The sequence below is a fragment of the Salmo salar genome, chromosome 11 (assembly GCF_965601325.2).
Source record: "Salmo salar chromosome 11, fSalSal1, whole genome shotgun sequence".
In the NCBI taxonomy this organism is placed as follows: Eukaryota; Metazoa; Chordata; class Actinopteri; order Salmoniformes; family Salmonidae; genus Salmo; species Salmo salar.
The window spans coordinates 107,337,287-107,356,728 of record NC_138301.1 but is presented as its reverse complement, the minus strand read 5'-3'; the positions used below and the strand labels follow the sequence as shown (position 1 = coordinate 107,356,728).

The window sequence follows — 19,442 nt, the reverse complement described above, 5'->3', positions numbered from 1 at the left end:
TACAAGTTGTATGGGTTTACCTCACGTGTCCTTCTATAGGCTACAATTTTGCACATAAAAGCATAAATAAAACATCTGTATATAAATATAATAGGTTCAGAGGTTTAAAATCCTAGAGATTTGCCAATTTGTCTGGTAAATTTATCTAGTTATGCGTAAAAGGGAACATAAAACACCCAACCGTTGTTGCAGCCGAGGGAAGCTTTTGTTGCACAGCAGCATTATTAGTACTTCCACCAAATATGGCGGTGTATTAGCGAAGTTGCGCCCTTGTTTCACCAGTGCATTTAATTTATGAATAATAAAGGATCTAATAAGGTAATGTGTTTGCCTCATTTTCTGCTGTAATTGTTGTTGTCAGTAAAGTTATTTTGCAGGGCAGGTGACGGCTAACGTCCGTCACCTAACTAGCATTGCCGGCTAACGTTATGGTTGGTAGCTAACGTTTTCTGTTTCTAACCAAAGTGCGCCAGGGTTTGCTCTTATTTTTTCATAGCATGTAACTAACTAGTAAGTTAATTTAATGTTGTTATTTAATTTAACTTTGTTTCCGTGTATGTTTAGGAGATGGCCGCAAATAACGGAGAAAGTGCTGGTGTGAGGACCAGTGTGGCATCACAGTTTTTCAATGAAGACGAGGACACGGCTATTGTCGATATGACCACCAGTGAAAAGGTATCCCCGAACAACCCTTGGAATGATTTGGTCCATATTTGAATAAAATCGTGTCAAATTATCTATGTTTGATAGTTCCAACATATGTACCTGATTGTCTGTTCTCAACCCACAGGTTGTTGATCTCCTGAACCAAGCAGCTCTTATTGCTACAGACAGCAAACTGACGGTTCTCAAACAGGTTTGTGATCAGCTCTCTGGCAGGCCAGTATAAGGCCATCAGTAATAAGCTCCTTCAAGAGATCATATAGGAATGTTCGGACGGCTATACATTCTACCCTTTTCTTCAGACCTGTAATATATATGGGGCGGCAGGTAGTCTAGTGGTTAGAGCGTTGGGCCAGTAACCGAAAGGTTGCTGGATTGAATCCCCGAGCTGACAAGATAAAAATCTGTCATTCTGCGCCTGAACAAGGCAGTTAACCCACTGTTCGCCGGTAGGCCGTCATTGTAAATAAGAATGTTCTTAACTGACTTGCCTAGTTAAATAACGGCAATTATTATAATTATTTTAATATATATATATAATATTTATAAGTGTATTTTCATTATTCAGGTCCAGGAACTGATCATCAACAAGGACCCCTCTTTACTTGACAATTTCTTAGATGTAAGTATGTAGTTATAACTGTATATTGGTTACCACTAGCTGAGGAACGCTCAGCTCCGTTCTCTTGTATCGAGGGCGGAGTTGAGTTTTGATAACTGGTTGCACAATTTGCTAGGAACAACATTGAGTCACCATCAGTCGATACTTGTAGAAATGTCAATTCTGAAAATGCTTACCTGTACCTATGTTTGTCTTGTATAAATTTTATCGAATACCACTGACTTTTTCCTAATTTGTGTTGCTCAACTGGAGACGTAGTGGCCTTGACATACCACGTAAGCTGAGATTCAGAGTTGTGCAACACATGAGGAAAAAGTCGTTGGTTGTATTCAATAAGTTTTTATTAAAAGTATGAATTTCAGCACCCTGCGAAAGGACTGCGGAGAAACATAGGTACAGGTAAGCTTTTTCAGAATTGTCATTTTTACAAGTATTGACTGATGGTGACGCAATGTTGTTGCTAGCAAACCGTGCGACCAACTCCGCCTCGATATAATATACCAAAGTTGAGCGTTCCTCAGCTAGGTTAACACCAGTTGCAAAAGCACTTTTATAAACTGGGTGGTTCGAGCTCTGAATGCTGATTTTGCTGAAAGCCGTGCTATATCAGACCGTATAACCAGTTTATAATAACAATAAGGCACCTCTGGGGTTTGTGGTATATGGCCAATATACCATGGCTAAGGGCTGTATCCAGGCACGCTGCGTTGCGTCGTGAATAAGAACAGCCCTTAGCTGTGGTATATTGGCCATATACCACACCCCGTCAGGCCTTATTGTTTAAGTGTAAAATGCGCTCTCTCTCTCTCATTGTCACCCTGTGTCTGTAGGAGATCATAGCCTTTCAGACAGATAAGTCAATGGAAGTAAGAAAGTTTGTCATTGGCTTCATTGAGGAAGCATGGTAAGTGTTCATCAGTCTCACACACACATATATAGAACAGTTGTTAGAATATCAAGTTCACGATAGTCGTGTTCAATAAATGTGATATTTTTAACTTGGGTTGTTTTTGTCTTAACAGTAAGAGGGACAACGAGCTCCTGCTTAAACTGATTGCCAACCTGAACATGCTGCTGAAGGACGAAAGTGTCAATGTGGTGAAGAAGGCTATCCTCACACTCACTCAGCTCTACAAAGTGGCACTGCAGGTACACACTTTCATGAATCAATGCCTTCTCATTGTTATCCCATTCAACCCATATTATGTACCCATGTGTGTTGCTGTGTGCTGTACTGAGGCTTGTTTGTTTTCTATGCCAGTGGTTTGTGCGTTCCAAGACCATGTCAGACATGCAGGAAGCATGCTGGGACATGGTGACTCAGATGAAGGAGGATGTTCTGGCTATGCTGGAAGTTGACAACGATGGAGTCCGCACTCATGCTATCAAGTTCACAGAGTCTCTCATCATCACTCTTTCACCGAGGACGTCAGACTCTGACACTCCCAAGCGCCAAGAGGGAGACATCAGCCTGGATAAAATCTCAAAAGACCATGCCTATATCCGCTACGGTGAGAGGGGATGATTTTCTTTACTGTGACATTTTAAAGCTTTACATACATACATTTTCAGTTGAGTTTTCACCAATGTGTTGTGCAGGATTATAAACTGGGTGGTTTGAGCCTTGAATACTGATTGGCTGACAGCCGTGGTATATTTAAGCAATAAGGCCCGAGGGGGTGTGGTATATGGCCAATATACCACGGCTAAGGGCTGCTGTTATCCACGACGCATTGCTATTATAAACTATTTATCAACGTAATTAGAGCAGTAAAAATAACTTTTGTCATACCTGTGGTATATGGTCTGATATACCACGGCTTTCAGCCAATCATCATTCAGGGCTCAAACCACCCAATTTATAACAGACCGTATGGCAAAACATTTATTTTTACTGCTCTAATTACATTGGTAACCAGTTTATAATAGCAATAACGCACCTCGGGGGTTTGTGGTATATGGCCAATATACCACGGCTAAGGGCTGTATCCAGGCACTCCGCGTTGCGTCGTGAATAAGAACATCACTTAGCCGTGATATATTGGCCATATACCACACCCACTCGTGCTTTATTGCTTAAATGTAGCATTGCTGTCTCTACATGTCTTGATGCACCTTACACAATGTCTGCAATGTCTTCCTAAGATACCCTGTGTGGGGAGGGCAAGTCTGCGCTGGAGCAGCTTCTGAAGTTCATGGTCCACCCTGCTATCTCCAGCATCAACCTGACCACAGCCCTGGGTTCTCTGGCCACACTGGCCCGACAGAGGCCAATGTTTATGTCTGAAGTGGTCCAGGCTTATGAGACTCTGCATGGTCAGTATGGTACTACAGTGAGATTAAACACAAGATCACAAGCTTATGTGTATGATATCTGAAGCAAAGTTCATTTTTATTTCTTTATCAATGCCCTAGAAATTGATCTTGGTCTCCTATTTTGAGTACAGAATCTGATTTTGAATAAGTGGTGAACTGGCTGGAGGTGAAGTTCAGTATAAGTTAAATCATATTTCACTTGTTTTTGTAGCCAACCTACCCCCAACGCTGGCCAAGTCTCAGGTGAGCAGTGTACGCAAGAATCTGAAGTTACACCTGATGGCAGTGCTCAAGCACCCCTGCAGCCTGGAGTTCCAGGGCCAAATCAGCACTCTGCTCCTAGACCTGGGGATGTCCCAGAATGAAATAACCCGCAACACGCCAGCCCCACGTGAACCGCGCAAAAGGCCCCGCCATGAGCCCTACACAGAGGGCAAAAAGCTCAAGATTGGTTAGTTGTAAAGATATTGCACCAGTTACCATTCAGACTGATACCTTTTTTAGAAGTACCTAGTTGACACCTCCACACCCCATAAATCCAGAATCAACCTGCGGTTCCATATGCTAGATCTGTAATCTAATGTTGTCTTACTTTCAGAGCCCGCTCTTATAGAAGATGATGAAGATAAAGAAGAGCCAGCCCCCCCTTCCATCTCCAAGCCCTCCTCTGTACCAGTAGCCCAGTCAGCAATCGACCTCACTGCAGAGTTCTTGCGCCCCCTGCTCTCCCCAGAGAACGTGGCCAATCTGGTAAACTGCTGTGGTAGAATGTGATTTATTCATTTTTGACACCTGGAGGATGTGAGGGCCATTCTCATGCTTGTGTTCCTCTTCCACATACAGGTTCTAATCAGCATGGTGTACTTGCCTGATGTCATGCCAGCGTCCTTCCAGGCCACATACACACCAGTGGAGTCTGCAGGAACAGATGCCCAAATCAAACACTTGGCCAGAATGATGGCCACTCAGATGACAGCAGCTGGAGTTGGACCAGGTTAGAGAGAGAGAGGCGGAAGGAAATAGAACAAGGAAATAAAGATAGCAAAATGACTGAGCACAATGGGCCATCCAATTCACAGATTTCAAAGATGGAAATGTTGATTTTCATTTCTGAAAATCTGTTCTCCAAATTCTTAATTCTAATAAAATCTGTTTCAAACCTTCTCCAATCTATCCCTTAGGACTGGAGCAGTGCAAAGCACGAGATGAGAAAGCTGGAAAGGAGGAGGGCATGGATGAAGGCATAGGGGAGTCCTCCAAAGACCTGCTCATCAAGCGTAAAGTACCAGTTATGGGCCAAGCCATCTCTGTGGTTGGAGGAGGCTATGGAGATAAGAGCCAAACTGAAACGGGGGAAGCCCCCCAGGTCAAGAGGCTGCCTGAGCCCATCCTCCCCTCCACACAGATCAAGTGAGTCTGCAGCAGTACAACTATCACACATAAAAGCAAACCCTGTACCCTACAACCCCTTCATCTACAACCACTCTGCCATTTAACCATTCTGACTGTTTCATTTGTGTCTTTTATTTGATTTGATTTTTTTTTAGAACACCTGGTGCAAGTGGGAAGAGGAAAGTGTTCAGATTAGCTGATGTGATCCAGCCTTTGACAGACACCCAGCTTGAAAAGTTGACCAACATGGCTGTCAAGCGCATCCTGCACTCAGAAAAAGCTATAGCACAGAGTGGGATGGCCCATGTGAGTGTTTCAAAACATTCTTCCTCTCCGGTAGAGAAATAAACCAAGGCATCAATTTCCATAGTAACTAACATCTATAGGAAGAGACAAACATCTTATTTGAGTCTGTGATGTAGCCATATGTCAAATTTGATTGGTCTTGTACACATTTTGCAGATGTTATCGTGGGTGTAACAAAATACTTATGTTCCTAGCTCCAACCGTGCAGTAATATCTAACAATACACGCAAATCCCCCAATAAAAATCTAGAAATATTAGAACGCATGGTCAATATGGTACTACAGTGAGATTAAACACAAGATCACATACTTATGTGTATGATACCTGAAGCAAGGTTTTTTTTTATCAATGCCCAAGAAAATGATCTTGGTCTCCTCTTTTGAGTACAGAATCTGATTTTGAATAAGTGGTGAACTGGCTGGAGGTGAAGTTCAGTATAATTAGTTGTACTGCTTCAAATGAAGAAATCTAGAAATATTAGAACGAGTGACGTCTGAGTCCGGAATATAAATATATATGTACTCTTCCTGGCAGGTGCGCGTGAAGCTGCTGTCCAGACTTGTGACTCAGTTTGAGGGGATGATGAAGGATGATGTGCTGGAGTTCATTCTGGAGGACATTAGGACCAGGAGCGACCTGGCCTTCTCTCTTCTTTACCAGGAGTACAACACATACCTCAGTCAGCAGCCCACTGGCTTGTTGGACAGCTACGACCACTGCCTCTTCACTCTACTGTCCGGCCTGCAGGAGAAGCCCGAGCAGAGGGATGGGTGAGGACAGTTACGTTGTTCTTCTGTGGACACCAGCTAAAGGGCTCCGCAGTCAAATAGCAATTACCTAATCCACTTTCCTATCCATTTCTATCCCTTCTCCTAGGCTTTTCACAAAGATTGTGCTGGAGGCTCCGTTAATTACAGAATCTGCTTTGGAAGTAATACGACGGTACTGTGAAGATGAGGTAATGACATTTGATTGTCTTTAAACTTGAGCAAATAATTAAAATAACGTACCAGCTTTGTCATCATGACACTAGTGATTTTGTTTTTGGTTGAATGTGTTTCAGTCGCGGGTGTACCTCGGCATGACTACTCTAAAAGAGCTGATTGTAAAACGACCTTCAAGGCAGTTCCAGTACCTCCATGTGCTTCTGGATCTCAGCTCACATGAAAAGGAGAAGGTAACATAGTCAAATGAACAAAACTGAGTCTCTGTTGCTGCTGGCTTGTGTTTTTCTTTAGTTAACTGTTTTCTGTCCAGGTGCGCTCCAATGCCCTGTCCTTCATAAAGCGGATGTATGAGAAAGACCAGCTGAGGGACTATATTGAGAAGTTTGCCCTGAACTACATGCAGCTCCTCGTACACCCTAACCCTCCGTCGTTACTTTTTGGGGCTGACAAGGATACAGGTTTGACTTCCAGTTTAACTTTTATACACACACGACAATGTCCCTCTCTTCCCCACTGACCTAACCATGTCTGTTTGTCCCTCTCACTCCCACAGAGGTGGCCTCCCCCTGGACAGAGGACACAGTGAGGCAGTGTCTGTACCTCTACCTGTCCCTTCTGCCTCTCAACCACCGCCTGGTTCATGAGCTGGCCTCTGTCTACACTGAAGCCATTGCTGACATCAAGCGCAGTGTGCTTCGAGTGATAGAGCAGCCAGTAAGCCCCTTCTTCTTACCCACTCTCTTTAGTTTTGTCTAATTCCTTTCACTCTCCCTGCACCAGTCTTTGGTCCTCTCTGCCGTTTGGCTTGCTTGTCCACCAGTGTGTGTTTGTGAGTTTTCTCCCTGCCCAATAGATCCGTGGAATGGGGATGAAGTCTCCACAGCTTCTGCTGTTGGTTGAAAACTGTCCTAAAGGAGCAGAGACTCTGGTCACTCGCTGCCTGCACATTCTCACTGATAAAGGTAAAGTGTATTTCACTCCACTGCCCAGCTTATTCGCAGATGGTCTGTGTGCTTGGCAAAAGGGAGATGAGACGGGAATGTCAGCTTCTACATGGACTCTTGTCTTTCCTTAGTGCCTCCGTCACCAGAGTTGGTGGAGAGAGTGAGGGACCTGTATCACAAACGAGTGCCCGACGTTCGTTTCCTAATTCCTGTCATCAACGGCCTGGAAAAGGTAAGTTCCTCAAAGAAACAATGGTGTCATTCACAAAGTGCTACAGTAGGGAGATAACTGAGACATTAAAACAACAGGATCAGTGTTACATTGATCAAATCAAATTTTATTGGTCACTTGTGCCGAATACAACACGTGTGGACTTTGCAGTGAAATGCTTACTTACAAGCCCGTTCCAACAATGCAGAATTAAAAAGTAAGACAAGTATTTGCTAAATAAAAAAGGAAACCGTAACAATGGAAACAATAACAAAGCTATATACAAGGAGTACCAGTACCTAGTCAATGTGCAGTGGTACGAGATTGAGGTAACACAGTATGTACATATGGGTAGCGGTAAAAGTGACCAGGCAGTCAGGATATATCATAAACAGAGTTCTACCTGATTCTGCTGTGTTTCTGTGTACAGAAAGAGGTGACCCAGGCTCTTCCCAAGCTTATCAAGCTCAACCCCATTGTGGTGAAGGAAGTCTTCAACCGTCTCCTGGGAACCCAGCATAGTAAGATCCCATCACATCTTCCAGTGATTGCTGTCCACATGTGTATGTCACAAGTGTGAATGACGTGTAATAACGCTGTCATCTCTCGTTACTAGGCGAGGGTAGTTCCTCAATGTCTCCTCTCACCCCTGGCGAGCTTCTAATTTCTTTACACAATGTTGACTCAACAAAGTGTGACATGAAGTCCATCATAAAAGGTAAGTTGTCTTCTACCTGAGAACCATTCAGTTTTGTTTTCTCTGGTACACTATTACACATTGTTACCAGTGATATTTTTCTGTTGGAACATTTCTGAGCTGATCAAAGTGTATTATTTGTGTGTCCATGTCTGCAGCCACCAACCTGTGTTTTGGGGAGAAGAATGTGTACACGTCAGAGGTCCTGGCTGTGGTAATGCAGCAGCTGATGGAGCAGAGTCCTCTCCCCATTCTGCTGATGAGAACAGTTATCCAGTCCCTCAGCATGTACCCCCGCCTGGGAGGCTTCGTTATGAACATCCTGTCCCGACTCATTGTCAAGCAGGTCAGCAAACTAGGAGTTTTTCTCCTACACTGAGCATTCAGTTAAGCCAACATTTAGACACCGACTTGATTTGATGGCTTTGCTGTCTAAGAACACAGGATGCCGGTAACCTGCTATATGTTATACACTGCCGTTCAAAAGTTTGGGGTGACTTCAGAATTTCCTTGTTTTTGCTACGAAAAGCAAAAAGAATTGTCCATTAAAATAACATAAAATTGATCAGCATTTTGGGGTTCGATTACAGGCTCAAAATGAACAGAAACAAATCATTTTCTTCTGAAACTCGTCAGTCTATTCTTGTTCTGAGAAATGAAGGCTATTCCATGCGAGAAACTGAAGATTTCATACAACACTGTGTAATACTCCCTCCACAGAACATCGCAAACTGGATCAAACCAGAATAGAAAGAGGAGTGGGAGGCCCCGGTGCACAACTGAGCAAAAGGACAAGTACATTATAGTGTCTAGTTTGAGAAACAGACGCCTCACAAGTCCTCAACTGGCAGCTTCATTAAATAGTATCCGCAAAGCACCAGTCTCAACGTCAACAGTGAAGAGGCGACTCCGGGATGCTGGCCTTCTAGGTAGAGTTCCTCAGTCCAGTGTCTGTGTTCTTTTGCCCATCTAAATCTTTTATTTGTATTGGCCAGTCTGAGATATTGCTTTTTCTTTGCAACTCTTCCTAGAAGGCCAGCATTCCGGAGTCGCCTCTTCACTGTTGACGTTGAGACTGGTGTTTTGCGGGTACTATTTAATGAAGCTGCCAGTTGAGGACTTGTGAGGCATCTGTTTCTCAAACTAGACACTCTAATGTACTTGTCCTTTTACTCAGTTGTGCACCAGGGCCTCCCACTCCTCTTTCTATTCTGGTTATAGCCAGTTTGCCCTGTTCTGTGAAGGGAGTAGTACACAGCGTTGTACGAGATCTTTAGTTTCTTGGCAATTTCTCACATGGAATAGCCTGTATTTCTCAGACCAAGAATAGACTGACGAGTTTCAGAAGAAAGATCTTTGTTTCTGTCCATTTTGAGCCTGTAATCAAACCCACAAATTCTGATGCTCCAGATACTCAACTAGTCTAAAGAAAGACAGTTGTATTGCTTCTTGAATTAGTACAACAGTTTTCAGCCTTGCTAACATAATTGCAAAAGGGTTTTCTAATGATCAATTAGCCTTTTAAAATGATAAACTTGGATTAGCTAACACAACATGTCATTGGAACACAGGAGTGATGGTTGCTGATAATGGGCCTCTGTACACCTATGTAGATATTCCATAAAAAAATCTGCCGTTTCCAGCTACAATAGTCATTTACAACATTAACAATGTCTACACAGTATTTCTGACCAATTTTATGTTATTTTAATTGACAAATACAGTGTAGACATTGTTAATGTTGTAAATGACTATGCTATATATTTTGATTTGTTTAACACTTTTTTGGTTACTACATTATTCCACATGTGTGATTTCATAGTTTTGATGTCTTCACTATTATTATACCATGTAGAAAATTGTAAAAAATAAAGAAAACCCCTTGAATGAGTAGGTGTGTCCAAACTTTTGACTGGTACTGTATATACATATGTGTGTCCCTGTTTGTTGTGCAGGTGTGGAAGTATCCTAAGGTGTGGGAGGGCTTTGTGAAGTGCTGCCAGAGGACCAAGCCGCAGTCCTACAGCGTGCTGCTGCAGCTCCCACCAGCTCAGCTTACCAGTGTGTTTGAGCGCTGCCCGGAGATGAGGGAACCTCTTCTACAGCATGTCCACTCTTTCACCCCCCACCAGGTAGCTAGCTAACGTTGTCTCTTTATTTTAGTGGGAGACATTTTAAGCTCATACAAATGAAATGCACCAGTGTAAGAAAGTCTCTCTATTGTTTATCAAACTGATCCAGCTCCCTATTTATCTGTCTCTCATAACAAAACCTTCCCTGGTTGTTGTTACAGCAAGCCCACATTCCCGCCTCCATCATGACAGTCCTGGAGGCCAACAGCAAGCAGCCAGAACCAGAGGCCATGCAGCCTGTAGTATTGGAGAGACAAGTAATGGGCACAGAAACAACAGATGGCTATGTGTCTGTCTGTCACTAACGATTGTCATGTCTAAACTCTTAATTATGTCTTTTACTTTTTTATTTAATTGTATTATTCTTCTTTCACTACATACAGGTTGAGACACCCATTGCAACCATCGCACCCAATGTAACCATTGCACCCGTTGCAACCTTCGCACCTGTTGCAACCCCTCCAGTACGGGCAGAACCTATTCCAGTACCGCTGAGAGATCCAGAGCCAGCAGTCCAGCAGCATCTGCCAAATAAAAAAGAGGAAGAGGAGCCCATGGAGGAAGGAGAGACGGCCCCTGCTAGTCAAGAGGAAACTGCAGACACCACTTTGCAGGTAAGTCGAGACTATTGTCATTTTGTCGCCGTTACAGCAGTTGGTTGTATTTGTGGAAAGTTTTGAAAAGGTGTAGATTGACACAACTGGTGTCTTGCAACTGACAACCAGCAGAATAATCTACAGTCACTGAGCTTCCCTTCAAAATAACACTTATAAAAGCCATGCTGAAATATTATTACATATAGATAGTGTGTGTATATAATATAACTCTAATCAATGATGTTTTCTACCAGGTGGATTTGCCAGTAGTGGAAGAAAACCCCACTCTGGATCCTATAGAGACCGTGGAGGAACCAATGGAGGAGGCACCTGCTGAACCTTCAGATGTCACTGACCAATTAAAAGATGTCACCGAAGACGGTACCACAGAACCTGAGACTGGCACAGGAGATGCAGAATGATGTTCCATCTAAGGAGAAGTCATAAAGTACACTATAATGAACCGAGGGTGAACTGTTGCGAAATTGTTTTGACTTCACCTTTGTATTTGTACTGGCTCTTACCTGTATGAACCTCTTGAAAATACACATTCTTGGTCATCCAAAAATATCTACGTTATGTGTCCTTAGTTTTGTATTTGTCGAAATTGAGAAATGCACTGCGGAACTCTAGTCAGGAAAAATATTTACTACAATTTATTTTACTTTAGAAAGTCCTTAATAGAAAATGTATTTGTCATGAAAATAAAACAGATTTGTTTATTTGTTCCATGTCTTTTTATTGTGCCCTAAATATACAAAATATGTATAGCATATGTGTACTGATCAACTCTCTGTCAAAGGTGGTCAGTGAATTCAACCTTTATTTCATGCTTCGATTGAGACAACCTGCAGCAAGATCCTGCATGTCATTACATTTTTAAAGACTGTTAGGAGTGGAGGATATGCTGCGGCTTGTGGACATTTTATGCATGAAGTACCACGAGCACAGCAACAGTATTATTTACCCTAGAAACAGGCCGCTGGTAACGTGGACTTTCTGGAAAGGAACTTGGATAGCAATTTTCAAAAGCTATCTGTTGATATTGGCCTTTTTAATGTTTTGGAAAAGTGTTGATTTCTAACGCATGATAAACAACCTAAACTTAAGCGCGGTACTGTGTGTTAGCGAGTTGTTTTCTGTTTTGTTGGGAACGAAAGAAATATGGAGTCAGAGGGAGCACCACTGAACGATCAAAGGGAGCAGACATCGATCTGCTTCAAGGCCTTTATGCTAAAAAATAGTACAACAAGTAACCTCAACCTGTGAGTATTTGTATGAAAGCAATAGTGGATGGGTGATGCTAGTGTGTAAGTAAAGTATGACACTCTTCTCCAACCTTTCCAGCTATGACCATTTGGCACGGGTACTGACCAAGGTGATGGATGAGCGCCCAGAAAATGTGGTTGACGTAATTGAAGACATGAGCCATGAGGTGAAGCGGGGATTGCTGCTGGACAAGCAGAGCACATTGAGAGACATACCTCTGTCGCCTGCTGCACATCTCCTGGCTGAGCAGCAGATGTTGCTGTTTTCATGGGGAGGGGGTGATGATGGTGACCAAGAGGTAAGGTGGCCAGGGCTGCGTTCAGTACCAAAAATGTAATAGAACGTTCAATTGAACGGAAACGCTGCAGTACTGAATGACCTGTGGAAAAACAAACACACAATATATACACAAAGTATGTGGACACCCCTTCAAATTAGTGGATTCAGCTATTTCAGCCACACCCGTTGCTGACAGGTCTATACATTTGAGCACACCGCCATGCAATCTCCATAGACAAACATTGGCAGTAGAATGGCCCGTATTGAAGAGCTCAGTGAATTTCAACGTGGCACCGTCATAGGATGCCACCTTTCCAACAAGTCAGTTTGTCTAATATCTGCCCTCCTAGAGCTGCCCCGGTCAACTGTAAGTGCTGTTATTGCGAAGTGGAAACGTCTAGGAGCAACAACGGCTCAGCCGTGAAGTGGTAGGCTACGCAAGCTCACAGAATGGGACCGCAGAGTGCTGAAGCGCGTCTGTCCTCGGTTGCAACACTCACTACCGAGTTCCAAACTGCCTCTTGAAGCAACGAAAGCACAAGAACTGTTCGTCGGGAGCTTCATGAAATGGGTTTCCAAGGCCGAGCAGCCACACACATGCACAATGCCAAGCATCGGCTGGAGTGATGTAAAGCTCACCGCCATTGGACTCTGGAGCAGTGGAAACGTGTTCTCTGGAGTGATGAGTCACGCTTCACCATCTGACAGTCCGACGGACGAATCTGGGTTTGGAGGATTCCAGGAGAACGCTACCTGCCTGAATGCATAGTGCCAACTGTGAAGTTTGTAGGAGGAGGAATAATGTTCTGGGGCTGTTTTTCATGGTTCTGGCTAAGCCCCTTAGTTCCAGTGAAGGGAAATCTTAACGCTACAGCATACATTGACATTCTAGACGATTCTGTGCTTCCAACTTTGTGGCAACAGTTTGGGGAAGGCCCTTTCCTATTTCAGCATGACAATGCCCCCGTGCACAAAGCGAGGTCCATACAGAAATGGTTTGTCGAGATCGGTGTGGAAGAACTTCACTGGCCTGCACAGAGCCCTGACCTCAACCCCATCAAACACCTTTGGGATGAATTGGAATGCCGACTGCGAGCCAGGCCTAATTGCCCAACACAGCCAGACCTCACTAATGCTCTTGTGGCTGAATGGAAGCAAGTTCCCACAGCAATGTTCCAACATCTAGTGGTAAGCCTTCCCAGAAGAGTGGAGGCTGTTATAGCAGCAAAGGCGAGGACCAACTCTTTATTAATGCCCATGATTTTGGAATGAGATGTTCAATGAGCAGGTGACCACATAGTTTTGGTCATGTAGTGTATCTCAAAGTCTGTTCAGGAACGTTTTTGGGAAAACGTGTTGTTCAGCAAACTGAACGCACTATTTACCACAGCCACAACGTCTATATTGTAAAAATTCATTGGGGGGAAAAAAATGTACTTTTTGGTCTTAATTTAAGGTTAGGGTTAGGCACAAGGCTAGCAGTGGGGTTAGGTTTAAAATGAGATTTTAAGAAGATACATTTTAGAAATATCTCTGTGACTGTGGTAACCAGTGACGACCCCGATTTAGGTGTCCTGTCTAGAGCTGTCCCCGGAAAGTCCTCAGAAAGAAAAAAGCAACTCTGAAGTTACATTGAGGCTGATATAGCCAGCCTATCAATAATAAAACGCTGTATTCGCATTTAAAATGATGTATATCCCTGTACCCAAATCGTTTGCTCCAGCGGCTTTGCAGCCGACCTTTTATGAGAACGTTTAGTTAGTGATACATTGTAACCACCGCATGATCAACCATGCCCATGGTCAGAAAGTGCATCCAACAGCATAGGCTACCAAACTTGGGTGATTCAAAAATGACTAAATAGGCTAAGATTAAGAAAACGGTGGAGGGGTAATACATTTCTGTGTTATAATTAATACAAATATTTGAAAGTACTCACTGCCGGCCCGCTCATTGGGCGCCTGTGGTGGCATATTGATGAGGGCGGCACTTTATGAGCTAAACTGGCCGATACGCACCACTAACAACAACACAAAAAAACTCACATAATTCTGTCAAAAAATAATATACATTTCTCTCAAACAGTGGCATATGGGCCGCAAAATATTTAGCTTGTCCATTCCCAGCGCGCCTCTCCAGGGTGCTGTTGGAGAGATGCATCGCTGCAGCGCTCCACCAACGTTCCTAAAAAAATCGCATCTAAAAATCGTACATAAATCATGTAGCAGATATAGGATATGGTAGAAATAGTTTGTGACCTTTTCATTAGTCTACAGGCTGGAGAGAAAATGTATGACAATGTAATGAGACACTTTTTACATAATGCAGGTTTTTCAGATCAAATAGCCTAACCTAAATGGCGCTCAATCAAATAAAAAAAGCGCTGTCATTTTAACAAACAACATACCCTAAAAACAGCACAGGTCAAAGTAAAATGGACAATATGGAATGGACAATGACAACTGTTTTCCATAAGTTTCACCCCATTGTCATGATCAATGTGGTTTCCTGTTTGTATCAGTAGATTTTTGACAAGCTGATCATAACGAAAAATAAAATACTTCTGCATTTCCCGCTGTGTAAACACATAGCAAATAGGCTCACTATAACTCCGTATAAAGTTTGGTAGCAGATATTCAGAGTTTAAATAGCCAAATTGATTAGTCACAGGAATCAGGACTAATAAAGCAGATGTAATGGCCTGTTTTACAAACGCTGAGCCTATACCACATGGATGGGCATTCATAAAATTAAATTGCGGGCCGAAATGGTAGGCTACACCCCAGTAAGCACGAGCCGACGTTTTTTGGACTTATTTGTGTTTTACAAACGGTAGGCTTACCACAGATGGAAATTCATAAAATGTAATTTCAGGCAACACTGTAGGCTACACCTCAGTAAGCACGGCCGGGCGACGCCTTTCGAATGTCTTTTTTGGTGCAGTTAGGGACAGGTCTTGATTTCCACATCCACAGACATTGGTTTTTGGTCCGGTCCGGAACAAATCTGAACCAGTCATAGACGTCGATGTTTGGTTCAGATTTGGTGTGGTCCAGACTGGCCTTTATTTCAATTCTCACGGTCATTGATTTTTGGTTCGGTCTGGTCTGGACCAAATCTGAACCAGACATTGACCAATCATAGAGGTCTATTTTTGGTGATTTTGTCCAGTCTGGACCAGCCTTGATTTGGCCCAAACAGATATTATTTTCAACATTCATTCAGAACCAAACATTTGCCTGATTTAAACATCCGGAAAATACATATTTTCAACGTCAGGAAAATACGTTTTTTTTTAACTTTCTTTCAGAACCCAAAACGAACCTGATTTCAACATCCGGAAAATGCGTATTTTTCAACGTCCGAAAAAGATGGCTTTTCAACGTCCTGGAAAATATGTATTTTAAACATACAGAAAATATATTTTCACCTTTCATTTTGCTTAAAGGGACTATTCTAGTTTTCGGGCAGCATTGGTCTGGCAGAACGGCAAGGAACGGCCCTGATAAGTGCTGTAGTGAAATTTGATAGTAAAATATAGTTCCATTCCATTGTTTTTTATATACACTGCTCAAAAAATAAAGGGAACACTTAAACAACACAATGTAACTCCAAGTCAATCACACTTCTGTGAAATCAAACTGTCCACTTAGGAAGCAACACTGATTGACAATAAATTCACATGCTGTTGTGCAAATGGAATAGACAACAGGTGGAAATTATAGGCAATTAGCAAGACACCCCCAATAAAGGAGTGGTTCTGCAGGTGAGGACCACAGACCACTTCTCAGTTCCTATGCTTCCTGGCTGATGTTTTGGTCACTTTTGAATGCTGGCGGTGCTTTCACTCTAGTGGTAGCATGAGACGGAGTCTACAACCCACACAAGTGGCTCAGGTAGTGCAGCTCATCCAGGATGGCACATCAATGCGAGCTGTGGCAAGAAGGTTTGCTGTGTCTGTCAGCGTAGTGTCCAGAGCATGGAGGCGCTACCAGGAGACAGGCCAGTACATCAGGAGACGTGGAGGAGGCCGTAGGAGGGCAACAACCCAGCAGCAGGACCGCTACCTCCGTCTTTGTGCAAGGAGGAGCAGGAGAAGCACTGCCAGAGCCCTGCAAAATGACCTCCAGCAGGCCACAAATGTGCATGTGTCTGCTCAAACGGTCAGAAACAGACTCCATGAGGGTGGTATGAGGGCCCGACGTCCACAGGTGGGGGTTGTGCTTACAGCCCAACACCATGCAGGACGTTTGGCATTTGCCAGAGAACACCAAGATTGGCAAATTCCCCACTGGCGCCCTGTGCTCTTCACAGATGAAAGCAGGTTCACACTGAGCACATGTGACAGACGTGACAGAGTCTGGAGACGCCGTGGAGAACGTTCTGCTGCCTGCAACATCCTCCAGCATGACCGGTTTGGCGGTGGGTGGGGTGGCATTTCTTTGGGGGGCCGCACAGCCCTCCATGTGCTCGCCAGAGGTAGCCTGACTGCCATTAGGTACCGAGATGAGATCCTCAGACCCCTTGTGAGACCATATGCTGGTGCGGTTGGCCCTGGGTTCCTCCTAATGCAAGACAATGCTAGACCTCATGTGGCTGGAGTGTGTCAGCAGTTCCTGCAAGAGGAAGAAGGCATTGATGCTATGGACTGGCCCGCCCGTTCCCCAGACCTGAATCCAATTGAGCACATCTAGGACATCATGTCTCGCTCCATCCACCAACGCCACGTTGCACCACAGACTGTCCAGGAGTTGGCGGATGCTTTAGTCCAGGTCTGGGAGGAGATCCCTCAGGAGACCATCCGCCACCTCATCAGGAGCATGCCCAGGCGTTGTAGGGAGGTCATACAGGCACGTGGAGGCCACACACACTACTGAGCCTCATTTTGACTTGTTTTAAGGACATTACATCAAAGTTGGATCAGCCTGTAGTGTGGTTTTCCACTTTAATTTTGAGTGTGACTCCAAATCCAGACCTCCATGGGTTGATAAATTGGATATCCATTGATTATTTTTGTGTGATTTTGTGTCAGTACATTCAACTATGTAAAGAAAAAAGTATTTAATAAGATTATTTCTTTCATTCAGATCTAGGATGTGTTGTTTAAGTGTTCCCTTTATTTTTTTGAGCAGTATATTTCTGCGCAGTGACACCCCTCATTTTCTTTTCCAAAATCAGGTCACTTTACCAAGAGGAGGAACTGGTAAGAAAACAAATTACGATAGTGGTCCTTGCACATTCACTTTACCAAGACTGATCTGGGGACTGAATGAGCAAGTTGTATAGTGTGATCAATAATTAGTTCAATGTGTCTGTCTCATTAGGTAGAAACACCGCTCCCCAATGTGAGTGAAGTTGGCTTCTTACTGGAGCAGGCTGGAGTGGGACTGGGCAGAGAGGAGATGCTGAGGGTTTTCCTGGCACTCAAGAAGTTGGTAAATTCCCAACCACTAGCACGCTGCCGACTCTGGGGTAAAATCCTGGGCACAGAGGGCAACTATCTTGTTGCTGAGGGTGAGTACAGAGATGGGGAGGAGGAAGGGATTAATGAGGAAACAGCGGAAGACGCAGAAGGAGAACCTCGGGATGATGCTGAGGTGGTGGAAGTGGTGAGTTACTGAAAAAACCTGTCTGACTGTATGTTGCTTTCATATTACGTTTCTTCTTTTATGAAAAATGTATAATGACTTTGCTTTTTAGATTGATACACTCCCAAGATCCACTTTCAAGCCGCCACCTGTGGTGCCAACGGAGGACAACCGCACAGGTGTGAACAAATTCACTTACTTTGTGTGCAGAGAGCCTGGCCTTCCCTGGATGAGGCTGCCCACTGTCACTCCTACCCAGATTACAGCTGCGCGCCACATCCGCAAATTCTTCACAGGGAGACTGGATGCCCCCATCGTCAGCTATCCTCCTTTCCCTGGCAATGAGGCCAACTATTTGCGAGCCCAAATTGCTCGCATCTCTGCCGGCACACAGGTTAGTCCACTCGGGTTCTACCAGTTTGGAGAGGAGGAAGGTGAGGAGGTAGAGGAGGGAGCCCGAGACAGCTTTGAAGAGAATCCTGACTTTGAGGGTATTCCTGTTCCTGAAATGGCAGAATCTCTATCCACCTGGGTGCATCATGTTCAACACATTCTCCAACAGGTAACGCTGACTCAAAAACATTCATTTTTCTGTGTGATTTTGATCAGCAATTTTCAGGTATACTCCAGACCATTTTTTTTGTTGCCCTGTAAATTATCATATGGCCTCTCCTAGGGTCGCTGTGTGTGGGTGAACCTGGCTGAGAAGCCTGAGGATGACTTTGAGGAGGAAGCAGATGAAGAGGTGAAGGAGGCTGATGAGCCTGAGCCAGAGGTGGGCCCCCCCCTCCTCACACCACTCTCTGAGGATGCAGGTCAGTCTATTCTAGTCTGTGTTGGCCTACGATAAGGTGAAGAGACATTTTCACTCGATTCTGGTAGCATGTTGTCTGTTATAAAACATTTTATGTATTAAACACATTTTGACTTTTTGCTTGTATGTGCGTTTCAGAGATTACCACCACCCCTCCCTGGAGCTCCAAGATGTCCTCCACCCTCATCTCTCAGTTTGCTATTGCAGTGCTACGCTCCAACCTCTGGCCAGGGGCTTATGCTTATGCCAGTGGAAAGTAAGTTTGGGTTCTTTATTTTCTGAATGTTATTCAGGGAATGTTATGTTGTTGTAACTGTGGCATAGACAACATCCCCAATCAAATAAATGTTTTTGTTGTTTCCTAATTTAGGAAGTTTGAGAACATATACTTTGGCTGGGGCCTGACATTTGCAGGGGAAGCCTACACCCCAACTTTTCCAACAATGCCCCAGCGAGAATACACCAGCGGGCCAGAGATCACAGAGGCCCTGGACCCTAGTCTGGAGGAAGAGCAGGCCCTGAAAGCAGCCCTGGAGGAGCAGAAGACTGCCCAAGATGAGACAGAGGGCCTGGGTGGAGATGAAGAGGATGATGATTGAGGAAGACTTTGTAGGAAACAGACACTACATTACAAAATTGACTGTTGACTAAAGCCATAATTTGTC

At 44.0% G+C, this 19,442-nt stretch overlaps 2 protein-coding genes across 2 annotated transcripts; both read left to right on the top strand.

The window, feature by feature from the left end:
* The first annotated feature begins 181 nt into the window (after positions 1–181).
* Positions 182–11,554, top strand: sympk (symplekin). The gene is made up of 27 exons (XM_014128948.3): positions 182–318; positions 565–675; positions 791–856; positions 1,232–1,285; positions 2,116–2,189; positions 2,308–2,434; positions 2,547–2,796; positions 3,431–3,601; positions 3,813–4,052; positions 4,200–4,351; positions 4,445–4,595; positions 4,783–5,011; positions 5,149–5,299; positions 5,835–6,070; positions 6,177–6,258; positions 6,364–6,477; positions 6,558–6,705; positions 6,801–6,961; positions 7,101–7,209; positions 7,323–7,423; positions 7,833–7,923; positions 8,019–8,120; positions 8,258–8,445; positions 10,055–10,231; positions 10,393–10,488; positions 10,615–10,845; positions 11,082–11,554. The coding sequence occupies exons 1-27, from the start codon at positions 295–297 to the stop codon at positions 11,247–11,249; spliced, it is 3,804 nt and encodes a 1,267-aa protein (XP_013984423.1). The 5' UTR covers positions 182–294; the 3' UTR covers positions 11,250–11,554.
* Positions 11,555–11,746: 192 nt separating this feature from the next.
* LOC106563409 (radial spoke head protein 4 homolog A) lies at positions 11,747–19,376 on the top strand. The gene is made up of 7 exons (XM_082957572.1): positions 11,747–12,092; positions 12,175–12,418; positions 17,700–17,984; positions 18,076–18,525; positions 18,640–18,778; positions 18,916–19,033; positions 19,148–19,376. The coding sequence occupies exons 1-7, from the start codon at positions 11,992–11,994 to the stop codon at positions 19,374–19,376; spliced, it is 1,566 nt and encodes a 521-aa protein (XP_082813698.1). The 5' UTR covers positions 11,747–11,991.
* Positions 19,377–19,442: the final 66 nt, after the last annotated feature.

Excerpts from the sequence above, each read along its gene's own strand:
- sympk (XM_014128948.3), top strand. The coding sequence starts at position 295 with ATGAATAATAAAGGATCTAATAAG. Across the intron at positions 5,300-5,834 it reads CACAGAGTGGGATGGCCCAT|GTGCGCGTGAAGCTGCTGTC; the intron begins GTGAGTGTTTCA and ends TCTTCCTGGCAG. Across the intron at positions 7,924-8,018 it reads TCTCCTGGGAACCCAGCATA|GCGAGGGTAGTTCCTCAATG; the intron begins GTAAGATCCCAT and ends TCTCGTTACTAG.
- LOC106563409 (XM_082957572.1), top strand. The coding sequence starts at position 11,992 with ATGGAGTCAGAGGGAGCACCACTGAACGATCAAAGGGAGCAGACATCG. Across the intron at positions 18,526-18,639 it reads TTCAACACATTCTCCAACAG|GGTCGCTGTGTGTGGGTGAA; the intron begins GTAACGCTGACT and ends GGCCTCTCCTAG. Across the intron at positions 19,034-19,147 it reads TATGCTTATGCCAGTGGAAA|GAAGTTTGAGAACATATACT; the intron begins GTAAGTTTGGGT and ends TTCCTAATTTAG.